The following is a 24,353-nucleotide window of genomic DNA, read 5'->3' as shown; positions in this document are numbered from 1 at the left end:
GTTCCCCAAGAAACTCTTATTGGTGCTCTGCTGTTCATGATCTACATAAACGAATTAGGAGACAATCTGAGCAGCCCTCTCAGATTGTTTGCAGTTGACGCTGTCATTTTACGTCTTACAATGTCATCAGATGATCAATAGAAATAACAAAATGATTTAGACAATATACCTGTATGGTGCAAAAAATGGCACTTGACAGTAACGAAAAGCACGAACTCATCCACATGAGTGCTAAAATAAATCCACTACATTTGGGTTGCTCGAGAAATCACACATATCTAAAGACTGTGATTTAAACTAAACACTTGTAGATTACAGTTATAAATAACTTTGACTGGGGCAATCACATAGATAATGTTTTGGGGAAAGCAAACCAGTAAATACTGGCAGTACATTTAGAAAACGCAACAGGTTGTCTATATAAACTCCCAACACTGTGTTTGTCCCGCCTTTCCTGGAGTTTTGGTACTTGGTATGGGGTCAACATCAGAGACGATTACCTGAAAATATCGAAAAAGTTCAACGAAGAACGGCTCGCTTTGTAATACAGTGAAATAGAGGAGAAAGTGCCACGCGTATGATACGTGAGGTGGCACTCTATAAGACATATCCGTTTTCCGTTGCGACAGGAACTTCTCATGAAAGTTCAATCACAAACTTTCTCCTCAGAGTGTGAGAATATTTTGTTGTCGTCCCACTGCACTGGGAGAAATAATAATCGTAATAAAATAAGAGCTCGTACAGACCTTTTTTATTTATTTATTTATTTCTTAATCGCGAGCTCTTCGATAATGAGACGGTAGAGAGATAGCTTGAAGATAGTTTCATGAACCCTGTGCTAGGAACTTAATTGTGAATCGCAGAATAATCGTATAGGTGTAGATTTATAGGCTGACCGTACAGATATTTGGCACCTTGAATTTTGAAAGTGTGTTTATTATCCATTGTGAGAGTCGTAAGTAGGTACAAACGATTGCGTGCTCTGGGAACACTTTTTCATTGATCTTGGTGAACATGTGAAGACAGATAGACGAGGTGACCAGTTTGCAGCAGATATGCAGACTGTTCCTGGTCAGTTGAAAGGCAAATATCGTCGGGGCCACGTAGAAGCTCACAATGTTTTTTTAATTGTTTTAATTTTTCATGTTTAATAACAACTATCCCTGCAGTCGCCTTAAGTGGTTTGCAGAGATAGGTTAAATCTAAACCTGAATTTTCGGCTGCTGTGAGGCTTTGACTGATACTCTGTTGGATCACCTAGGTGAGACTGCAACAAAGAAGAGTGAAAGGTGCCTTACTTCGGTATAATCCAGACCAGAAAGGGTGCAGAGTCATACTGATAATGCCAAGTTATTTGGAAATTTTATTCGATTTTGTATGCATAGATCACATACCCTCTCAACCTATGAAATTACATTTGCTTTCCTCCTGCCCTTCTAGAAGATTCTTTTTTTTTTGCCAGGCAATGTAGGTAATGTATACAAACATGTGACATAAATTTGCAAAGAAATGATGAAATCTGACCACAAGGCATTTGAAATTAAAAAGAAAAGCAAAAGATAACCTATCCTGACAAATTGAAACTGTATAGACGGAACCATTTCGAATCCACTGCTTCTTGTGGCCATATCTCGTACTCCCTGAGCTATTCAAGTTGGCTGAACAGATCATTTCAAAACTCGAAGAGAGTAACGGCAGTGAGGTGACTCTTGAGACCCATCTGGATCTACATCTACATCCGTACTCCGCAAGTCACCTGACGCTGTGTGGCGGATGGTACCCTGAGTACCTCTATCGATTCTCCCTTCTATTCCAGTCTCGTATTGTTCGTGGAAAGAAAGATTGTCGATATGCCTCTATGTGGGCTCTAATCTCTCTGATTTTATCCTCGTGGTCTCTTCGCAAGATATACACAGGAGGGAGCAAAATACTGCTTGACTCCTCGGTGAAGGTATGTTCTCGAAAATTCAACAAAAGCCCGTACCGAGCTACTGAGCATCTCTCTTGCAGAGTGTTCCACTGGAGTTTATCTGTCATCTCCTTTACGCTTTCACGATTACTAAATGATACTGTAACGAAGCGCGCTGCTCTCCGTTGGATCTTCTCTATATCAATCCTGTTTGGTATGGATCCCACACTGGTGAGCAGTATTCAAGCAGTGGGCGAACAAGTGTACTGTAACCTACTTCCTTTGTTTTCGGATCGCATTTCTTTAGGAATCTCAGTCTGGCATCTGCTTTACTGACGATTAATATTGTATGGTCATTCCATTTTAAATGACTCCTAATGCCTACTCCCAGATAATTTAACGAATTAACTGCTTCCAGTTGCTGACCTGCTATATAATGATAAAGGATAGCTCAATTGATGTGAAAATCATCCTGGGATTAACAGGGTGGACCTAGGCAAAAAAATTCTTATACACTAATATTTTTATTGCCTTCAAACGGACCTTAGAGCGTCTATTTTTAAAATTCACTCATATACGTTATACCACAAATTTTAAAATACGTTAAACCGCAATATACTGCATCATGTTCTGGTGCATCCTAGCGATTAATACTAAGTCCAACATTTACAGACGGAATAGGAGTCCTGTCAGTTTCGAATAGTATCACAGAGAACATTAGTATCAACTAAAATGTTATTATCAACAAGATTTCTCTTCGTAATATGATTCTTTTATGATAAACAGTCTGAAAACACTTGCTTATCTCGCGTCTGCTTAACTTTCGCTTGTGTTTTATACGAAGCAAAACGTGAGTGCTTGAAAATGAGAAACAGGCACATTTACGCGAATAGAAAAGGTTCGAAAAGTAATCTCAGTCGCCCATGAAACGCTTCGATTGGTAAGCGGAAGCCAGTTAATCTACATAATTTCGTCACAATCAGAATGTTTCAACATCGTCGAAAAAAAGGACAATCGTGTGGTTCTGGTATAGCCAATTAAAGGTTTGTTCAATTTCAGTGTTGAAAAACAAAAATAGAAACTTTAAACACTTGTTTTTTCCAAACAATATTTTTCAAGTTGGCGGGAATTATAGCTCATTAAAGTTGTATTCAATTCCTTTACACCTTTTTGTAACATGTGAGTAGACAATTATTAGCAACATGTATTAATTAGAATACTCACAGAATATCGCCAATATTTTTTTCCTTCTTATGACACGTAAATAAATACAAAACGCAAGTAGTCAAGTAACAGCTCGGTAGACACTTCACCTTGAGCTTCGCATTGAACAACTAAGTTAGGACCCAAGAGCTGAAATGTGCTGCCATCAGAATGCTGACAAAAACATTGTCGTCCATTTTCCAAGATAGTTTCGGATTTGCAACTGGACAACGTCGACTTCTTGCCACGATATTTCGACTGACAACCATTCAAGGATCTTCATGTGAGTGTTTAGTACTGGAGATAGCTAGCCCCTGCGCGCTGTAGTTGGAGAAATATTCGAAGAGGGTGCCAATTTCGAGAGAGATCGCTCATGTACCGGCTGAGCTGCGCATGCATCTTCGCGCCAAGTTCTTGGTTTTAAGCCAGCGACGTGGACTATTAATCTCCCCAACGTACCTAGCCACCCATCATACCCTTCAACTCTCCCATGCTTCCCTCCAACGTCATCTGAATCTCCTAGACGAGTAGTGTAATACACATAAACTTCAAGTAAACCCGCAGAAAAGCCAAACTACCATCTTCGGTCGTACCACTCGGCGTTTTTGTCGTCCAGATTTCCATCTCTCCATCTACGACCAACCCATCCCTCTGATTAACGAAGTACAGTACATAGGACTAACTCTCGATAGAGAACTAACATGGAACACACATCTCCTTACCAACCAACCCAAAGACCGAAACCGTCTACAACTACTAAAGCCACTGAAATTAAAAACAAGCCACACCTGGGCTTGCGTCATTTTACCATAATCTTCACCTATAAATCCCTCATCCGCCCCATCCTAACCCACGCCAACATAGCCTGCATTTCTGCCTCACCTAAATTCTAGTAGTTCCACGAAATCATGCCAAGTCTTGCACTCCACATCGCATTCCGCATCCACCTGCTTTCCCCAATTCGCATCCGGTACCAACTTACCCTCTTCGCACCCCTTCTTCTCTTTCTAGAGCAACTTCGAATTCGATACATAAATCACAGAACTCAGTCCTAGCACGCAGTTTCCCACCCACTAATCATCCAGGTACTCTGCTGCGCCACTACCTCCACATTCCAAATTCCGGGTGTATTTCGTACTTTAACTTGGATAATCTCAATCAAGCGAACATGAATCACAATGGGATTGTCAAAATTTTTCAGACGTAAAGAGTATAGCATGAAGTTTCGCGACTGCAGCCGGATGATGTCGACTTCTTGCCACGATTATTTCGGCTGACAACCATTCAGTCATCTCTAGGGGAGGAGAATAAGGCATAGACGCCCGTCTATGCCTTATTCTCCTCTCCTATAGGAATTTTAACCAACTCCCACTCCCCAACCATGAAATCCGTTCCGAGATGTACCCCTCCAACTAACCCTAATCACTATGCTCCACCTCCATCTTGGTGATTTCACTTCCCTACCACTGCGGTTTTACAGGGCTCCAGTCATACTCATCACCGCACGTTACGCGTGTTCCACGGATCACCACTACACTATGGCTTCATTCACTTTCAAGAGCTACTGTATTTTAACTTTACTATAAAATCATCAAACAAGTTTTAAAAACCTTCACTATTTTCAGTATTTTTATCTGTGTATGTTTTACAATCCTTGTTTGTCACTAATTTTTATGTAAAAATCGTCACTATAGTCCACCTATGCACTTTTTACAAGTTAAACTCTTATTATCACATATTATGTGTTTAAACATTTTTAAATACAATTTTTGTAACCTTTCCCTGAACAGCGGTTCTTTTTCTGCTGCCAGCCCGCCTCCGTCGCGCGGAAAGAAGAAAAGAAAGATAGCAATCCCCTCTACTAAACACGCCCCTAGAGATGACTGAATGGTTGTCAGCCGAAATAATCGTGGCAAGAAGTCTACGTCATCCGGCTGCAATCCTGAAACTTCGAGCAGTACAGAAAATTTCAAGAATCCCTTTGTGATTCATGTTCGAGCGATTGAGATGATCCATGTTAAAGCACGAAAAACACCGGGAAATTATCACAGAAAACCTGCATCCTGGCCTACACTCTCCAGACACGGAGGGTTAAAGGCATCATTGAGTCTTCGGTGTACTCGAAGGCTGGCGTCATCTGAAAAGACGCAAAACTGCGACTCGTCGGACACCACTAAAAGTCCATTTTCTACGTTGTTTGAGCCTTCGAAGACTTGTAGATTTATGTGTCGGTTTGAGGAATGACATTTGGCAGGACCCCCTACTCGATATGTCCACTGCAGGCCGTTTCCTTAGTAACATTTGCTGTGAAACTGGTTGAGATAGAACTGCATTTAATGACAACAGCAACTCGTATTGGGTTTGAAAGTAAGTGTTACGGACAAGGCACGACAGTCGTCTCCGATGCCTGTCGGTTGGATTTTTTTTTACGAGCGCTGTTATTACACCGTGTTACAAGGTTGCGAGTGATACACTGTTGTAGGCACTTTAGACAGTCTGCGTTGATACGCCAGCAAATGGGGTTGCATGATTCCTCAATGCGATCGTTGTGAAGTTTCTGCTATTGTATCACGTCTCTATGCCGACAGCCTCCTGCGTTAATTCCATACATCCGCTTCACAGCCATTACCCGTGAGAGTCGTGGAGGGTCACATTACACATACAGTGCTCCAAAGCAGCCAGTGTGCTGTTCCGAGGAAATGACTGATATTTTATTCATGTAAGCTACGACAAAGAAAGAGATTAAAAGAGCATAATACTCGTTGGTTATTGGCAGACTTACATATAAATATACATGTGGGCAAGTCAAAGAGCAAAAGCAATTCTGTAAAAAGGAAGTTTGTATTGGGAAAACAACATTGCAAGGAACATAATTTCCCTACATCATTTTCCTTAAATTGCATTCAGTCGATCCATATCTCCATATCTTAATTAGTTTTCTAAATTCATCCAGGAAGAAACTTTCCAGCATCGTGTCCATCCACTTTGGGATCGCTTCCACAACTCTGTCGTCCGATGAAAACTTGGATTCACTCAGGTGTTCCTTTATGACACTAACCATATTACAATCACTTGGCGTTAGGACAGGATTGTATTGTGGATGCTTTTGCAGACCAATAATGAATCCTGAAGGCACTGGATTTCATCTGCAGTATGAGGGCGGGTAATTACCCTCAAGGAAAATCACTGTTCTTGAAAGGTTCGTCTCGTCTTCGTTTTGATTTTGGATTTCAGATCTCCAGGAAGCTTACAACAGATATCACTATCTCCTGTTTTACTTTTTGAAGTGTAATAAATTATCAGTGGATCACTGACACACTAAAGCACTTTCATTATTATCTTTCCCACATAAATTTGTATTCGAAACATTCTGACTTCATGTGAAGATACGAAACTGTGCCACTTACTCTGTGATTCGTGGTAATGCACCGACGTCTTCATCAAAGGTTATTATTCCACCGATAAAGTCGTCTCCTTCCTCTTAAAAACGCGTCAAATATTACTTCAAAATCTGCAAAGTCCCCATTTGTTCTTGTCTGTCAGTTGATGTGGTACACTGTGAGCTCGGCACTGCGACGGTTTACAGCATTGTGGACCACTGCAGATGCTGAAGCGCGGGTAATGTTCGACTTGCACAAGATGATCAGTTCTGGGACGACGGTCACCACGAATCATTTGCTCAGCTTTCTCACTGGTACGGCTAGCTTTCGAAGTGCTATTCGTCAGACAGATACTCGTCCACTTTTCAAACAATTCATACATTAGAAAATCTTTCGTTCATCAACGACATACAGCTACTTTTTACGAATTATTCCTTGTTGTTTACGGACCATTGGGAAATCGTAATAACTTTCTACAGAATCACTACGAAAGAGCTGCTGAGTGGAGCAGCATTGCTAGCGCACAAGAACAACGTTGACCTTACGGTTTGTCGACGTTGAGTCAGTTCTGTCACCTTATGAACTAGAAAAAACTGCCATTGCTTACTGATTTTCCCTCGTAATTAAAGGCATTTTAACACTTCAGCTCTAGCCCTTCTGCATGTTGTATGCCTGATTTACATGGATACCGGAACACCTTCTCGATCAAGAGTGCATTTCGTACGATACACCGTCCCTGTAGGCGTGAAAAAAAAACCACACCGGATGACGATGAGGGGACCCTGCAGTAAATCAATGCGAGCGCTAATGGAAACGATGTGTTGTGACGGCAGGACGTCACAGGTGGACAGGGTGGAACGTGCGGGACGCGGGGAGGGCGGTGATCATGCATTAGGAAAGTAAATAACGGCAGACAGAAATGATTTACGGCTGGTCCAGCCGTGATAATCGAAAAATGATGTTTGTGGCAATGAAACGGCAACGAGCTTCGAAAATACCAGCTGAGTCGGTGGAATCGCAGAAATTCTGCAGGGATAGGGACAGCTCGAGGTTAGAGTAAATCTTTCAGTAAAGTCACAGTACCATGGAAGCTTGCTTTAACTGTCCTGAAAATCAATTGTTTCTTTCTGGTTTTCTAGGTATGGGACAATTCCTCAGAGTAACAATGCTGAAGCGGTGTTACAGAAACATCTGGATACTACCAAGAAAAAAGAATTTGCATAATATGAAAACACTACAGTCGACATCGTTGCGGTAGGTTAGTTAAAATGACAAGTTCAATCACGCAATTGTCGATACATACTGACAAGTGTTGAATTCTATGGCAAGCCAGAAGGAAAGGAAGGATGATCAAGGTTTAGCGTACCAGCGACGGGTGTGTCATTAGAGACGAAGAACTAGCTCAAATACGGGGAAGTAAAGCGGCAGCGTCCTACAGGATGGACACGACTTAAGCATCAGTGGGAGCGAATCTGCAGCCTAGATGGAACTTTTCTTGTTATTTAAAGAACGTAACCTACTTCTAGACTCCTGACTAAGTTTGTCTGTTTGCCAAGTTTACTGAAATCTACCTGATGGAAAGAAAGTCTTTCTTACTTAGGGGTCACAGCCTAGATGTCATCCAGAGCACTTACTTGTCGACGCATGGCGGGGAGCTGAGTTACTTGCCAACTGTTTGAAAATTCATTTGCCCTACTGCAGACAACTCAATCGTTCAGGCAATATCTGCGATTTTGCGTAACTCGGTGTTGGACTATTCCGTAGCTCTATTCTCGACCTCCTTGTCCAGTGATTATCTTACAACTACCTAAAGAATCATCGTATGAGACACTGCAATTAGTACATTAAAACATCAATTTATGGGCGATCCCTTGCAGATCCGTTGACTACGACGCATAAGACCGGTTTCCTTGGCTTATTATATGAGTAAACTGCAATCTTACAGTCACGATATCTGTCGATCGCAGAAATGCTCTCTCAGCAAGTTACACAATCAGTTAAATTCCAATACTTCGAGAACCGGAGGCAGAGACAGTTTGTGCACAAGCTTGCACAAACTACTCCGTGATATGTTTATTACCTTGTAATACAGCATAAATCTACGCATGTTTTTCCCCTCGTCTCTACAGCTTCGTCGAACACAGAGAATGGATGAAGTGGGGACAAAGACTACCCAGCAGATGATCTTGCTGCCGGCGGCATGCTCCCGTTTCATTGTTCAAATGGCTCTGAGCACTATGGGACTTAACATCTGAGGTCATCAGTCCCCTAGAACTTAGAACTACTTAAATCTAACTAACCTAAGGACATCACTCACATCCATGCTCGAGGCAGGATTCAAACCTGCGAACGTAGCGGTCCAGACTGAAGCGCCTAGAACCGCGCGACCACACCGGCCGGCCTCCCGTTTTACATCACCTCACATCTTGCTAGGGCAGCTGCTGCACCTGCTCTTGCTGTTGTAGTTGTTGCAGACACATCTGTTCCTTTGCTGCCATTGCAGCCGCGTCTGTTCATGGTGCTGTTCCTGCAGCGTTATTTGATGAAGGCAAAGCTACGGACGTTTTTGATTGATCATTACTTGCTTATTCGGACGCGAGAGTATGCCTTGGCGCCATTTTAGCGACGCATCACCCTGGTGTGGGACTGCCACACATGGGGTTTTGAGGAAACAGCGAGTGGCTGAAAGGCCCAAGTACTCAACAGCAACAATTACACATAAATCCGAAAGGACAAAATAAAAGAAAAACATGAAAGTAAATAATCCTTAACAGTATACTAAACAAAGATACAGTTGCAAACCGAGAGAAAACACAAGAGCAAGTGAGTAGCGGTGCGAAAATAGTGTCGGTGATTGAAAAGATTGGAAAACATCAGCACACACTTTCGTCCTAGCTTACGCCGCCAGAACGCCTATCCAGCAGACACGAAGTCCCCGCCTCTCGCCGATACTGATGTCTGAATCCGGCAAGGGCACATACAATGGTTTACTGTTTCTATGCATTAAAAGTGTTACGAGAATTACAACCATAGCGTTCTAACATTTTTTAGTCATCCTATTTCAGTATTGTATTGATAATGATAACGAAGGAAAAATACTAGATAATCTCAAAATGCTGCTGGAGACAAAGTGAACAGCATTAAACCCTCTTGGGAACATTCGCAAACCACACGAGAACGTTAGGATAACAAATGCTCTTTGAGAAACACAGCAGTTCGTTTGTTTCAAATCATCACGTTTTCCACTGTTATATGTGTGGGGTAAGTACTAAGAAACTAGAATGACGTGGAAACAAACACAATATATCGCTTTCATTGAATTAAACTGAATGTTGCTCTTACCCCGTACTATACTATTTATATCTACTCTTTATATTAAGTCTCTTATTTTTAATTAAAACGTTTCAGGCGGTTCCAATTAACAATACGCAGTTTACTCCAGAAATTCAACAAACAACAATTTTCCATATGTGGGAAACCCACGACCACTAACACAACCGTGTACGAAGACTCAGACCTACTTACACACGCAAAAAAACCTGAAGATGCTACACACATTCAATAAAACTCCAACCAGTGAGGACAACTACAAAAATGAGCTACAGAATGTCAAACAAGCACCTGTAGAGACAAATATGATAAAGAAAATGAACCACAACAAAAATGAACAAGATATCCAACAGACAGCTCGACAACAACTTACAAACAAAAGCGCACAGTACTTAAATACACAGAACACAAACCGAGACAACAGGTCTGAACAAGGATTAACCATAACAACAAACAAATGGCAGACACTTGCCCACAACAGCAAAGCATCTCGCGTGGTTGGCAACAAGAAAGCAACAAGAACTGAAAACAGAACAATCTGGAATCTGTTAGCTCACATCTCAAGAGTGCAACTCAATTTACATTTGGAAAGACGGGTAGAAAGTTTAGCGTTAGATGCGGTGAACATAGAAGGGTGCTTCAGAGCCACAGCAATCATTCTCCGTTTGCAGAGTCGATATGGATACCAGCCACAGACCAACAGATATAAACACCAATGTGATATTCTTGAATGGAACAAAAGCCCTCCACATAAACTTACAATATAAAAAATTACCATGTACAAGAAATCATAGTAGAATGAAAACAGATAATGAATCTCTGCAATGGTACCCTGTTCTCGGCTCTAGACGAACGATCAAAGATCCAAGCACGTGACACACACACACACACACACACACACACACACACACACACACACACACACACTAACGCCTGCTGTCATTACAATATATGAAGTTACTGGTAAAAGACATAACGCAAGACAACAGAGGGGATTATCGGATAAACAGTGACACAGTGCATATTAGAAAGCACAGTTTACATACCACAAAGAAGCATAAAAGAGCATAAGTACATTCAGTTTACATACACAGCCCCATCCCAACTCACCGATATACAAAGCCCACTCACAATCAATAAATCTCGTATTTTCGACACAGCGGAAGCAGTTCTCCAAACATGCACATTACTTGTCAAAAATTCGACTCCGAGTAGCAAACTGGAGGAAAATAAGATTGCAACAATGTGATTTCGCGTATGTCAGTAGCCAGAAATGAAACATGATTAGAGTAGCCAATTGACTGTATCGTTATCACGTCTTCAGCAAGTGATTTTAGAGAAATATGGAATTTGAAGCTAGCGCTCAGCATTCCGTCTTCAGGCCACAAGTGCGCCATCCGACCTCCGTGTCATCCTTTGCTGAGCATGCAGATAGGAGGGGCGTGTGGTCAGCATACCGCTCTCCCGGTCTTTATGATGGTTAATTTCGGTGATCTGACGGGGACCGGTGTATTCACTGCGTAAGGCCAATGCCTCATTCGAAGCTAGGGATCTGAATATCTCTTCTCCCTAACGTGTGTCTATAAATTAACATTTTTACCCCTAATATCAACATGAAATACCGTCCAGATATATTTTTGTAAGACATGTGCAATGATCAGTCAATGACAGATGTGCAGTAGACAGCAGAGAAGAATGTCTGCGCGGGGTGAGACAAGGTGTGGGAAACGAATTCTTTCTTTTGCATTCCTACAGTCGAGTCGGTGTAAGATGACCCCTGACTGGCGGCGCTGTTGCCACTTTTAGCTGCAAAACGCAACCCGCAGCAGGCGAAAACAATAGCCGTCTACTTAGCTCCGGCGACACTGAAGCGTTGCCATAGAGACGTTTACAGAATCCCGTCCCGTCACTGTTTGAGGTAATTGCCTGGGATCTCCATACATCGACTCGACTGTGGCAGTCTTCGACGTCAGCCTTGTTGTGTTCCTTTGATTGTCTTGTATGGTTCTGAGAGCACCCATCTGTTGGTATCTGACTGAGATTGTTGCATTACTCAAGGCGCCAATTGCGGCTGTTTGGCTTTCTGAAATGACTGAATGAAACTCGCTCATCAGGTTTCTATAACTCAACTATTCCTCTGAATGAGTCAACCCTCAGAAATCGATGTGCGCTGGATCAAATGGCACCAAATCCTGGTAAAAAGTGCTCATATTCTTAACGTATTTTAATGTTCATGCTGTAATGGAAAAAAAAACACGGAAATTCGATGAGTATGTAAGAAAACAAAGGAGCAATTGTGCCAGAGTTATCCCACGAACGGAGAGTTTACCTTCACAGTGACTGCTGTGGTAACGATTACCTCGTTGTCCGGCGTAAAAAACAGTGGCTCATCCGTTGTCGAGACGGCTGCACAACTGTTCCTCTGCTGAGCTAGCCTGACTTCTGGTAGCATCTGGAAGTCACGAGTGGTTCCTTCGGCGTATTTCATGATTTTCTTTACAACCATTCCCTGCAATGATCGACGGTCGCCCCCCCGACACCAGAGGGGGTGTGCCTGGTCTCGTTTTAGCTATGGTTATTCCTTTGCGTTTCTTCTTCACAATCATTTCACGACAGTCGACCGGGGCAGTTTTAGAAGAGTTGAAAAGTACCTTGTGGGTTTGTTACTCATCTGAGATCCAATGACTAGCCCACGTTCGATGGCACTAATCTCTCCTGAGTAACCCGTTCTGCTTTTTGCTGCTCCCTCTACTGATAGCACAGCACTCCCCGCGGGTTCCCTTCTCTTGACACGTATTGTAAGTAGGCTGTTTAGTTTTTTATGTTGGTAAAGCCACGTAGCGCTCAATATGAAAATCACTGGCTGTGCTGTGTGAAGGCTAAGGTTGGTTTGCATTGTTGGAGTATATGATATTGTAGTGTTGGGCACTTGGCTGTTAACAACGCGTAGCATTGCGCAGTAGAAGGTGAGCCGCCAGCAGTGGTGAATGTGGTGTGAGAGATGGCGGAGTTTCGAGACTGGATGATCTGGACGTCTGTCCATCAGAGACAGTAAATTTCTAAGACTGGATGCCATGAACTGCTATATATATTATGACTTTTGAACACTGTTAAGGTAAATACATTGTCTGTTCTCTATCAAAATATTTCATTTGGTAACTATGCCATCAGTAGTTAGTGCCTTCAGTAGTTTCAATCTTTTATTTAGCTGGCAGTAGTGGCGCTCGCTGTATTTCAGTAGTTCGAGTAACGAAGATTTTTGTGAGATAGTGATTTGTGAAACTTATAGGTTAATGTTAGTCAAAGCCATTCTCTTGTAGGGATTATTGAAAGTCAGATTGCGTTGCGCTAAAAATATTGGCTGTCAGTTTAGTGTTGATCAGAATAGGTAAAGAGCGAAATGTCTGAGTACGTTCAGTTCTGCTCAGCTGCTTGAAAATCAAATAATGTAAGAGGTTTATCAGCACAGTAACTCATAAATTTTTCTAAGGGGACGGTTCAGTATTGATCAACTCAGCATTACACAGATTGTGCGGATACTTTCGATCACAAAACATGTACGCAAACGTTATATTATCACTGTAAGGAAGAAACGGATGAGACAACCTTACCGCTGATGGTGTTTTAATTGACTGAAGCGAAATATGTATCGTAAAGGAAAAGAGTACTTCAGTAGTGCACACACAGTACCAGTTTGAAATTAATAAACTATTTATACTCATACCACACATGCTGTAGCCGCACAAATGGGTAGTCTTAATAACATTATTCTGGTAGTATTAGTACAATGCTGAAAGGTAGGCCCATTTAATCCATTTACATCGTTCGAACTTTTCTATGTTGACATACTTGCATCCGTGAAAACGTTACTATGTCGTCCGAACAAGACGCAAGAACGCAGATAGTTCTTTATTTGCACGAAGTATTGGCCGCTATCGACAGGGGATCTCAAGTTGATTCCGTATTTCTAGATTTCCGGAAAGCTTTTCACACCGTTCCTCACAAGCGACTTCTAATCAAGCTGCGGGCCTATTGGCTATCGTCTCAGTTGTGCTACTGGATTCGTGATTTCCTGTCAGAAAGGCCGCAGTCCGTAGTAATAGAGGGCAAATAATCGAGTAACAATGAAGTGATATTAGGTGTTCCCCAGGGATGCGTCCTGGGACCTCTGCTGTTCCTGATCTATATAAATGACCTGGATGACAATCTGAGCAGTTCTCTTAGGTTGTTTGCAGATGATGCTGTAATTTACCGTCTAGTAAGGTCATCCGAAGACCAGTATCAGTTGCAAAGCGATTTAGAAAAGATTGCTGTATGGTGTGTCAAGTGGCAATTGACGCTAAATAACGAAATGTGTGAGGTGATCCACATGAGTTCCAAACGAAATCCGTTGAAATTCGATTACTCGATAAATAGCACAATTCTCAAGGCTGTCAATTCAACTAAGTACCTGGGTGTTAAAATTACGAACAACTTCAATGGAAGTACCACATAGATAATATTGTCGGGAAGGCGAGCCAAAGGTTGCGTTTCATTGGCAGGACACTTAGAAGATGCAACAAGTCCACTAAAGAGACAGCTTACACTACACTCGTTCGTCCTCTGTTAGAATATTGCTGCGCGGTGTGGGATCCTTACCAGGTGGGATTGACGGAGGACATCGAAAGGGTGCAAAAAAGGGTAGCTCGTTTTGTATTATCACGTAATAGGGGAGAGAGTGTGTCAGATATGATACGCGAGTTGCGATGGGAGTCATTAAAGCAAAGACTTTTTTCGTCGCGTCGAGATCTATTTACGAAATTTCAGTCACCAACTTTCTCTTCCGAATGCGAAAATATTTTGTTGAGCCCAATCTACATAGGTAGGAATGATCATCAAAATAAAATAAGATAAATCAGAGCTCGAACAGAAAGGTTTTGGTGTTCGTTTTTCCCAGCGCTGTGCAGGTGTGGAATGGTAGAGTGATAGTGTGATTGTGGTTTGATGAACCCTCTGCCAAGCACTTAAATCTGAATTGCAGAGTAATCATGTAGATGTAGATGTAGATGTATACACAGCCACGTAAAAAGCAACACGGGCGCAAAGATGCGAGCTGGTGCCGGTGCCGTAGACACTCTGCGCGCGTTTCACCAACGCCACGGGAGGCGCTGAGGATGAAGGTATCGCCTTAACCTCGTCCAACTGCAGGCCGGGTACAATCCGTCAATGAGTGGACGACGACGGACAGAAGCCTACTCGAAAGATAGAAGAGCAGCTCTCGCCCACATCGTCCAGGAGTGACTTACACAAGGAAGGTCGTTTGGTGAACTCTTAGAAGCGAACAGACAGTCATTGTAAATTGCATTTTCACTTAATCATTGAGGGCCTTTTTGTGTTGTATTACATGCAGTGTTTCAGACTTCATATTTCAACTAGTCACAAAGATAAGTAAACCGTTTAACTGATGTGTGTGACTTTGTCACTAATTTGTTGGAGTGTTATAGAACCTTCGCTCTACTGTCCTCTTACCTGGCCCTGGGGCACAGCTGTGTAATATTGGCAGGGAAAAATTGTCGTAGTGATGTACTGCACCAGAAGCCATTTCACGAACTCAGAAACTCGGCCTATCGTTACAGCAGTAGTAGCGACGTGGCCTTTAGAAAACTGGCTACGAGGGGTTTACAAAAAATGTTGTCAGAACAACATGAACTATTCTTCCCTAGAGTATGTCACAATACACATACAACACTTTGCTGCATTCCTGTTATTCGCATTCTTCTCAGTTGTCGGCAGTACACGCTAGAGGTAGTATTGCGACGTACGATGTGTGACAATAAAGTAATGAGACTGATGTGGGGAAAAAAAAAGTTGATTACCGTTTTAGTCAAGTTTAGTGTTACCACCTTCAGAGTAGTTCCCTTGTGATTACGCACACTTTTTCCAGCGCTTCTGCCGTTGATGGTAACATTTCTGGAACTCATCTTCTGTAATATCCTCCAAGATCCTCGGCACAGATTTTTGACATCTTGTGTCGTTTGAAAATGGCGTCCCTTGACCGCCGTTCTGACTCTTGGAAATAGAAAAAGAGTCGCATGGAGCGATATCTGGTGAATAAGGTAGCTTTGGTAGTACTGGAAATAGTTTTGAGGTTAAAAATTGTTGTCTTGACTGAGCAATATGGGATGGCGCATTATCGTGACGCAGAATCCAATTATCAGCAATGTTGGCACAGGCATGAAGATCTCTTTTACGAAGTCTTTGTAAAAAAAAATTGTAGTAATTTTAGTTAACTGTTTGTCCAGAAGGCAGCCACTCTTTATGAACAATTCCCATGGAATCAAAGAGGCACACAAGCATGCGTTTTACTTTAGACTTTGGCATGCGAACTTTTTTTGGCCTGGGTGATCCCTTTGAGCACCACTGCTAACTTTGGCGTTTTGTCTCTGGTTTGTACTGAAGAGCCCAACTTTTATCATCAGTGATAACAAGGCTCAGCAATTCTGGATTCATTTCCGTTTGCTCTAACAGATGTGCTGCCACATTTTTCCGTGTTTCTCGCTGTTGTGGTGTGAGATTTTCGGGGACCATCTTTGCAAAAATCTTTCTCATACCAACATCTTCATATTAGACGAACTGCTTCTCGATTGATGTTCAGTTCTTCTGCAATCATTTTCACAGATAATCTTTGATCAGATCGTACGAGTTCACACAGCCTGGGAAAGTTGACATCCATCCATGAGGTTGATGGTCGTCCACTGCCTTCACTAAACATTTTATACCAACGAAAAACTTGAGCTCTTGACATAACCTGTTCTCCAAAATCCTTCTGAAGCTTACCCTAAGTTGTTGTCACATTTTCACCCAATTTAACGCAAAAATAAATGGCATACCGTTGCGCAATATTGTGCGGTTCCATTTCCGTGACGAGAGACGCTCACACGTGGTAACTTATTACAGCACAACTCACGACTCAGCAGTTGCATCGATGTGCCGTCTGGACTAGAAGCAGCTTATAGACCAAGGTCAAAGATATTGTGACAACGCAAGCCTGCAGGGTTGCCACATCTTGCAAAGTAAATCAGTCTCATTGCTTTATTATCACACCTCGTATCTGCAGCAAATTGTTAAAAATCTGTTATTGTGGGTGTCATGGAAATCAAAACAGTACAGAAAGTTCTACAGACAAAAATAGTGAGAGCTTGTTCGTAGAAGGTACTTACACAGAGATGAGAATTGCAGATGGCGCGGTACGCAATTGTAGAGCGAGAGGTCGACGCTGCGGACGTATCGCATGTTGGCCAGGTCAATCTTGTACAGGCCTCGCTGCTTCCAGTGCGACACGTAGCCGTACTGGAACTTGTAGCGCAGGTCCTGCAGGCACACCGTGCGCTTAAAGTAGCCACCACGCAAGTTAGCTACAGCTATCTACCAGTTTGTCAGCGGATATACTCCACGAACATGCGAAGCAACAGTTGAAGGTATACTACAACATATCACTAACATCTTGCCGTTGTTGTTGTTGTTGTTGTGGTCTTCAGTCCTGAGACTGGTTTGATGCAGCTCTCTATGCTACTCTATTCTGTGCAAGTTTCTTCATCTCCCAGTACCTACTGCAACCTACATCCATCTGAATCTGCTTAGTGTACTCATCTCTTGGTCTCCCTCTACGATTTTTACCCTCCACGCTGCCCTCCAATACTAAATTGGTGATCCCTCGAAGCCTCAGAACATGTCCTACCAACCGATCCCTTCTTCTAGTCAAGTTGTGATGCAAGCTTCTCTTCTTCCCAATCCTATTCAACACCTCCTCATTAGGTATGTGATCTACCCATCAAATCTTCAGCATTCTTCTGTTGCACCACATTTCGAAAGCTCCTATTCTCTTCTTGTCTAAACTATTTATCGTCCATGTTTCACTTCCATACATGGCTACACTCCATACAAATACTTTCGGAAGCGAATTCCTGACACTTAAATCTATACCCGATGTTAACAAATTTCTCTTCTTCTTTACCCATTGCCAGTGTACATTTTATATCCTCTCTACTTCGACCATCATCAGTTATTTTACTTCCTAAATAGCAAAACTCCTTTACTACTTAAAGTGTCTCATTTCCTAATCTAATACCCTCAACATCACCCGACTTAATTCGACTACATTCCATTATCCTCGTTTTGCTTTTGTTGATGTTCATCTTATATCCTCCTTTCAAGACACTGTCCATTCCGTTCAACTGCTCTTCCAAGTCCTTTGCTGTCTCTAACAGAATTACAATGTCATCGGCGAACCTCAAAGTTTTTATTTCTTCTCCACGGATTGTAATACCTACTCCGAATTTTTCTTTTGTTTCCTTTACTGCTTGCTCAATATACAGATTGAATAACATCGGGGAGAGGCTACAACCCTGTCCCACTCCCTTCCCAACCACTGCTTCCCTTTCATGCCTCTCAACTCTTATAACTTCCATTTGGTTTCTATACAAAATGTAAATAGCCTTTCGCTCCATATATTTTACCCCTGCCACCTTCAGAATTTGAAGGAGAGTATTCCAGTCAACATAGTCAAAATCTTTCTCTAAGTCTACAAATGCTAGAAACGTAGGTTTGCCTTTTCTTAATCTAGCTTCTAAGATAAGCCGTAGGGTCAGTATTGCCTCACGTGTTCCAATATTTCTACGGAATCCAAACTGATCTCCCCCAAGGTCGACTTCCACTAGTTTTTCCATTCGTCTGTAAAGAATTCGTGTTAGTATTTTGCAGGCGTGACTTATTAAATTAATTGTTCGGTAATTTTCACATCTGTCAACACCTGCTTTCTTTGGAATTGGAATTGTTATATTCTTCTTGACGTCTGAGGGTATTTCGCCTGACTCATACATCTTGCTCACAAGATGGTAGAGTTGTGTCAGGACTGGCTCTCCCAAGGCCGTCAGTAGTTCCGATGGAATGTTGTCTACTCCTGGGGCCTTGTTTCGACTTAGGTCTTCCAGTGCTCTGTCAAAATCTACACGCAGTATCACATCTCCCATTTCATCTTCATCTACATCCTCTTTCATTTCCATAATATTGTCCTCACGTACATCGCCCTTGTATATGCCCTCTATATACTCCTTCCACCATTCTGCTTTCCCTCCTTTGCTTAGAACTGGGTTTCCCATCAGAGCTCTTGATGTTCATACAAGTCGTTCTCCTTTCTCCAAAGGTTTCTTTAATTTTCCTGTAGGCAGTATCCATCTTACCCCTAGTGAGATAAGCCTCTACATCCTTACATTTGTCCTCTAGCCATGCCTGCTTAGCCATTTTGCACTTCTTGTCGATCTCATTTTTGAGACGTTTATATTCCTTTTTGCCTGCTTCATTTACTGCATTTTTATATTTTCTCCTTTCATCAATTAAATTCAATATTTCTTCTGTTATCCAAGGATTTCTAGTAGCCGTCGTCTTTTTACCTACTTGATCCTCGTCTGCCTTCACTACTGCATCCCTCAAAGCTACCCATTCTTCTTCTACTGTATTTCTTTCCCCCATTCCTGCCATTTGTTCCCTTACGCTCTCCCTGAAACTCTCTACAACCTCTGGTTCTTTCAGTTCATCCACGTCCCATCTCCTTAAATTCCCACCTTTCTGCAGTTTCTTCAGTGTTAATCTACAGTTCATAACCAATAATAGATTGTGGTCAGAGTCCACATCTGCCCCTGGAAATGTCTTACAATTTAAAACCTGGTTCCTAAATCTCTGTCTTACCATTATATAATCTATCTTTAATCTGCCAGTATCTCCAGGTTTCTTCCATGTATACAACTTTCTTTTATGATTCTTGAACCAAGTGTTAGCAATGATCAAGTTGTGATCTGTGCAAAATTCTACCAGGCGGCTTCCTCTTTCAATTCTTACCCCCAATCCATATTCACTACGTTTCCTTCTCTCTCATTTCCTACTGCCGAATTCCAGTCACCCATCACTATTAAATTTTCGTCTCCCTTCACTATCTGAATAATTTCTTTTATTTCATCATACATTTCTTCAAATTCTTCGTTATCTGCAGAGCTAGTTGGCATATAAACTTGTACTACTGTAGTAGGCGTGGGCTTTGTGTCTATCTTGGCCACAATAATGCGTTCACTATGCTGTTTGTAGTAGCTTACCCGCACTCCTTTTTTTATTCATTATTAAACCTACTCCTGCATTACCCCTATTTGACTTTGTATTTATAACCCTGTATTCGTCTGACCAAAAGTCTTGTTCCTCCTGCCACCGAACTTCACTAATTCCCACTATATCTAACTTTAACCTATCCATTTCCCTTTCTAAATTTTCTAACCTACTTGCCCGATTAACGGATCTGACATTCCACGCTCCGATCCGTAGAACGCCAGTTTTCTTTCTCCTGTTAACGACGTCCTCTTGAGTAGTCCCCGCCCGGCGATCCGAATGGGGGACTATTTTACCTCCGGAATATTTTACCCAAGAGGACGCCATCATCATTAACCATACAGTAAAGTTGCATGCCCTCGGGAAAAATTACGGCCGTAGTTTCCCCTTGCTTTCAGCCATTCGCACTACCCGAACAACAAGGCCGTTTTGGTTAGTGTTACAAGGCCAGATCAGTCAATCATCCAGACTGCTGCCCCTCCAAGTACTGGAAAGGCTGCTGCCCCTCTTCAGGAACCACGCGTTTGTCTGGCCTCTCAACAGATACCCCTCCGTTGTGGTTGCACCTAAGGTACGGCTATCTATATCGCTGAGACACGCAAGCCTCCCCACCAACGGCAAGGTCCATGGTTCATGCCGTAACGATCCACATTCTTTGTGAATTCTTTAAATGACGTCACTTTTCGGTTTTAGTTGTTACTGTTTTTATTTTGCTATTGCTATTTCGGCTTATGTCTATAGTCAAGTATAAGATTTGATGCCATATTATGGCATAGACACAGAAACAGATTCATAATAAGAACGTTCCTGTAGGGCTGTCTTACTCTTGATGACAATAAAGTCAGTGGTTGTTATCCATGACACGAGTACATGAGCAACGAGGTGCGTGTGTTCTTCACTTGTTGCGTGTACATTGTTATTTTTTACCTATGTATTTCTGGCCGTAATATGACATCGAATCTTATACTTGACTATGACGTGTACGTCGAACCAGCAACAGCACAAAAATACAGTTGCATCCAAAAGTGGATAATCACGTCATAAAAAACTCATATTTCAGAATGAGAATATCACTCAAGAGCTTGCTCAGCAACCGAGCTAGGTCTGTGTGTGTGTGTGTGTGTGTGTGTGTGTGTGCGTGTGTGTGTGTGTGTGCGTGTGTGTGTGTGTGTGGGCGGAGGGCTTGGGGGTGGGGGTTGGGAGGATTTGCTGCTCATATTAGTTGCGTGAAAGCAGAGGGGAGGAGGGAACTCAGCACAATTAAACGCAGATTTCCAATCACTAAAGCTTTATTTTTTTACTATGCACTAAACTTGCTAATACATACCTATAATATTTGTAGTTTATCTGATTTTTGCACATATTATTTTGCTGGCAGACAGATAATATTCAGACAGATCTGAATGCTTGCTGTATTCAACGTCTGGCAGTTTTTTTACACTTCCGTGTAACACGGGGAAAACATCGTGAACCGCATCTGAAACGCTACTGTAAGCTTAGATTTCAAGACGAATTGCTCAGGGTACACTCGCTGTTAGTCAGTACCCATTGCACATTCTGGCTTCCTTCAAATTAATTCTGAATTAAGAAGGCTGTCTGTTTGGCGGCGCTGTGTGCGATGACGCTATACGAAGATAATTTTTTTTCTAGTAGTAAGAGGAGAAGTGAGGCAGTTAAGCTGCTCTGCCCTATCCCTCGCTGGGCACGCCTTTCGCACAGCAAATTGTCTCTTCGCGTGACCCTCTGGCGCAGCGTCACTGTAACTGTTCTCCAAGTAGTATTTTTTGTGGCACGATCTTATGGCACCAAATTGCTTACGTCATCGGTCCCCAAACTTACGCACTGCTTAATCTAAGTTAAACTCACTTTTTCTATGGACAACACACACACCCGAGGGAGGTGTGTTACGTTTATGCCCGGAGGAATGGGCGGTTAAAGAGGATAGTCAGTCCAGTTCAACTTGAAGTAAGATTGTTGTCCACTAATCTGGTGTTGAGTCTAGACTTCTCATATTAAACACAACCCTTATCTCTCATGATGTATAGATCTTATAGCGTAATCGATTTTGTCGTTAAATTCTCTAATCTCCAACAACGGCCATAATTTGCTTAGCTGTGTACATCATTAAAGCTCTTCATTGCGGGATCGTGCCATATCCTCAGTGTCTACATATTCTCGAAAACTTTCACTTTTGTCAAATTGTCTACGTGTACGAATAGATTTACACTGATTTTGTGACAATATCCATGGTACCCATAGACCTCAATTTATCTCAGAACCTACGAGTATAATCGTTATCAACTACTGCGCCTAATTAGGACATTTCCAGATGTTTTATAGTCTGCTCTTGGTGTGGCCAGTGCACAATTGGCTTGGCACACTACAGTGTCGTACGGGTGGGTCATTCGCTAAAGATCTATAAATTATGTGAGATAAGAGTTATGTTTAATATGAGAACCATTTATTGAAGAAGAGTCCATTAGATCACAATAAAGTACTAAACAGGTTACCGAAATGATTTATATAAATTAATTGTGCATTGACAAAGTTTTTGAAAACAGGATAACTGTCATTTAAATCAAATAAATGTTTATTGCAAGTAATGCGCACATTTATGGATGGTGACATTACATAATAGTGGATACAGGGGAGCACAAACGTAAATAATAATTAATGTAGTGTAACAGAGAAACGTAAACGCTAAACGTGCGTGCAAAGTCTTTTTAAAGCCCATTACTCACGAAGCAAACATGAAAAGATCAATAGCATGAATTTTCAGAATCAATCACGACATAAAACTAATTTTTTTGTTCTAAATAATCACTGCAATAACAAGTAAACATGTTTATCACAAACGAGTTTCAATATTAACTGCAAGAAAATCGTTCTTGGTTTCACAAACAAAGCTGAAGTTCGTACTCAATGACATCAAACTGATGTCAGATACTCTAAATGAAATGAGAGGTTAAAGTAAGAGCTCGCACTCACCCGAGGCTGTATTTAACTATTGTGGGTGCTCTGCAGCCCAGATTATCTCCATTACTGTCAGGCACATCCATCAACACAGTACCACTCGCAACAGACGGAAACCTCAACAACGACAGAGTACTAACCAAGAGCAAAGACCATATGCGTACCTCGGTTGGCTGTAAATATTTTCCGTTACGTCATACACTATTTAATCTATTTAACTATTCAGCTAAGACCGTCGTCTAAACTAAGACCGTTTGCACACATATACATAGTGTTAGAGTAAACCTACAATTACTACTTTGCTTCCTATTATTATAAAAGCATTGTAGTATGACACAAGTTATTAGGAAAATTCATAAACGTTCTTGCATTCGGTTTTACTATATGAGATAAGTGAGTACGTTTAAGTCACAAGATCCATCTGATCAGCTATAAAGAGCGACCTTCCGGCCTCTAGATACATGTTTTTTCATGCATATGTTTTAGTGTTTATTGTTCCGACTTCCACAGCGATTTAGTATAACTTTTATCAATGGCCATTTACATACGTACCATTTGAGCTATTTTTCATAATAATCTGGAATGATTAGGTGAGGAATTGCCTTCATGCTATTTGTAGTTTGTGGAGAATTTATGACTTTTATGAAATTGGCTGTTACTTTTGATATACATGCTGAATTTGAACTGTAGCCAATTGTGATGTTAACTGTTGTAATCAACTTTCTTTTGATAATTTATGTGACGCGATCGCTGCAGTGGATTAATAATATTAATTTGTCTTACCCAGTGTCCTATTTATAATTAAAACAGTTGTAACTTTCTTAATAATTATCGAAGAAACATGCTTAAAGTTGCAATGAGCTGGTCTCATTGCTAAGATTTTGATGGTGTATTCGTTTCTATTGTGTTATGTATCTAACGTGTGTAGCGTGGTATCCCTGAAAATGCAACAACCATCTTATATTTCGCTACCTATAGCCCCAGCAGCCCCTCACCTGCGCTTGCATGGAGCACGGGGAAAAATCCCGCGCCCACCGGTCACTCTGCTTAATTGGAGCCAGACCTGCTCGGCAGTCGCGCTGACAGTTACACTTAACTCCGCGACATGACTGCTCGTAATGTCATATAATGTCAGTCGGCAAGAAGGAGGGAAAGAAGCTTAGAGCTTAAAGCTCTATCGACATCGAGGCCATTAGAAATGGAGCACAATCTCATATGAGGACAAAGCATAGGCTATGTCTCTATTTTATGGAACCATTCCAGGATTCATTCTCAATGAATTATAGAAACCATGGGAAGACAAATTTTGATCGCTGACGGAAACTCAAACCACTGTTTGGCGAATCCGAGTCCATTGTTTAATACCACTGCTCCACCACACTCGATCTGTCAACATGAAGCTGATTTAACAAATTAGTACAAAATGA

At 41.7% G+C, this 24,353-nt stretch overlaps 1 protein-coding gene across 3 annotated transcripts in view; it reads right to left on the bottom strand.

The window, feature by feature from the left end:
* LOC126270956 (follistatin-related protein 5-like) overlaps positions 1-24,353 on the bottom strand; it is a 556,933-nt gene that overhangs the window by 20,175 nt on the left and 512,405 nt on the right. For all 3 annotated transcript variants that reach the window (XM_049974113.1, XM_049974114.1, XM_049974112.1), the window contains one exon: positions 17,022-17,172. In XM_049974113.1, the coding sequence (XP_049830070.1) occupies positions 17,022-17,172 (151 nt within the window). The remainder of the gene's footprint in view (positions 1-17,021; positions 17,173-24,353) is intronic.

Source organism: Schistocerca gregaria, chromosome 1 (genome assembly GCF_023897955.1).
Source record: "Schistocerca gregaria isolate iqSchGreg1 chromosome 1, iqSchGreg1.2, whole genome shotgun sequence".
In the NCBI taxonomy this organism is placed as follows: Eukaryota; Metazoa; Arthropoda; class Insecta; order Orthoptera; family Acrididae; genus Schistocerca; species Schistocerca gregaria.
Note: the sequence above shows the minus strand (reverse complement) of the source record. Positions and strands in the feature narration are given on the sequence as shown.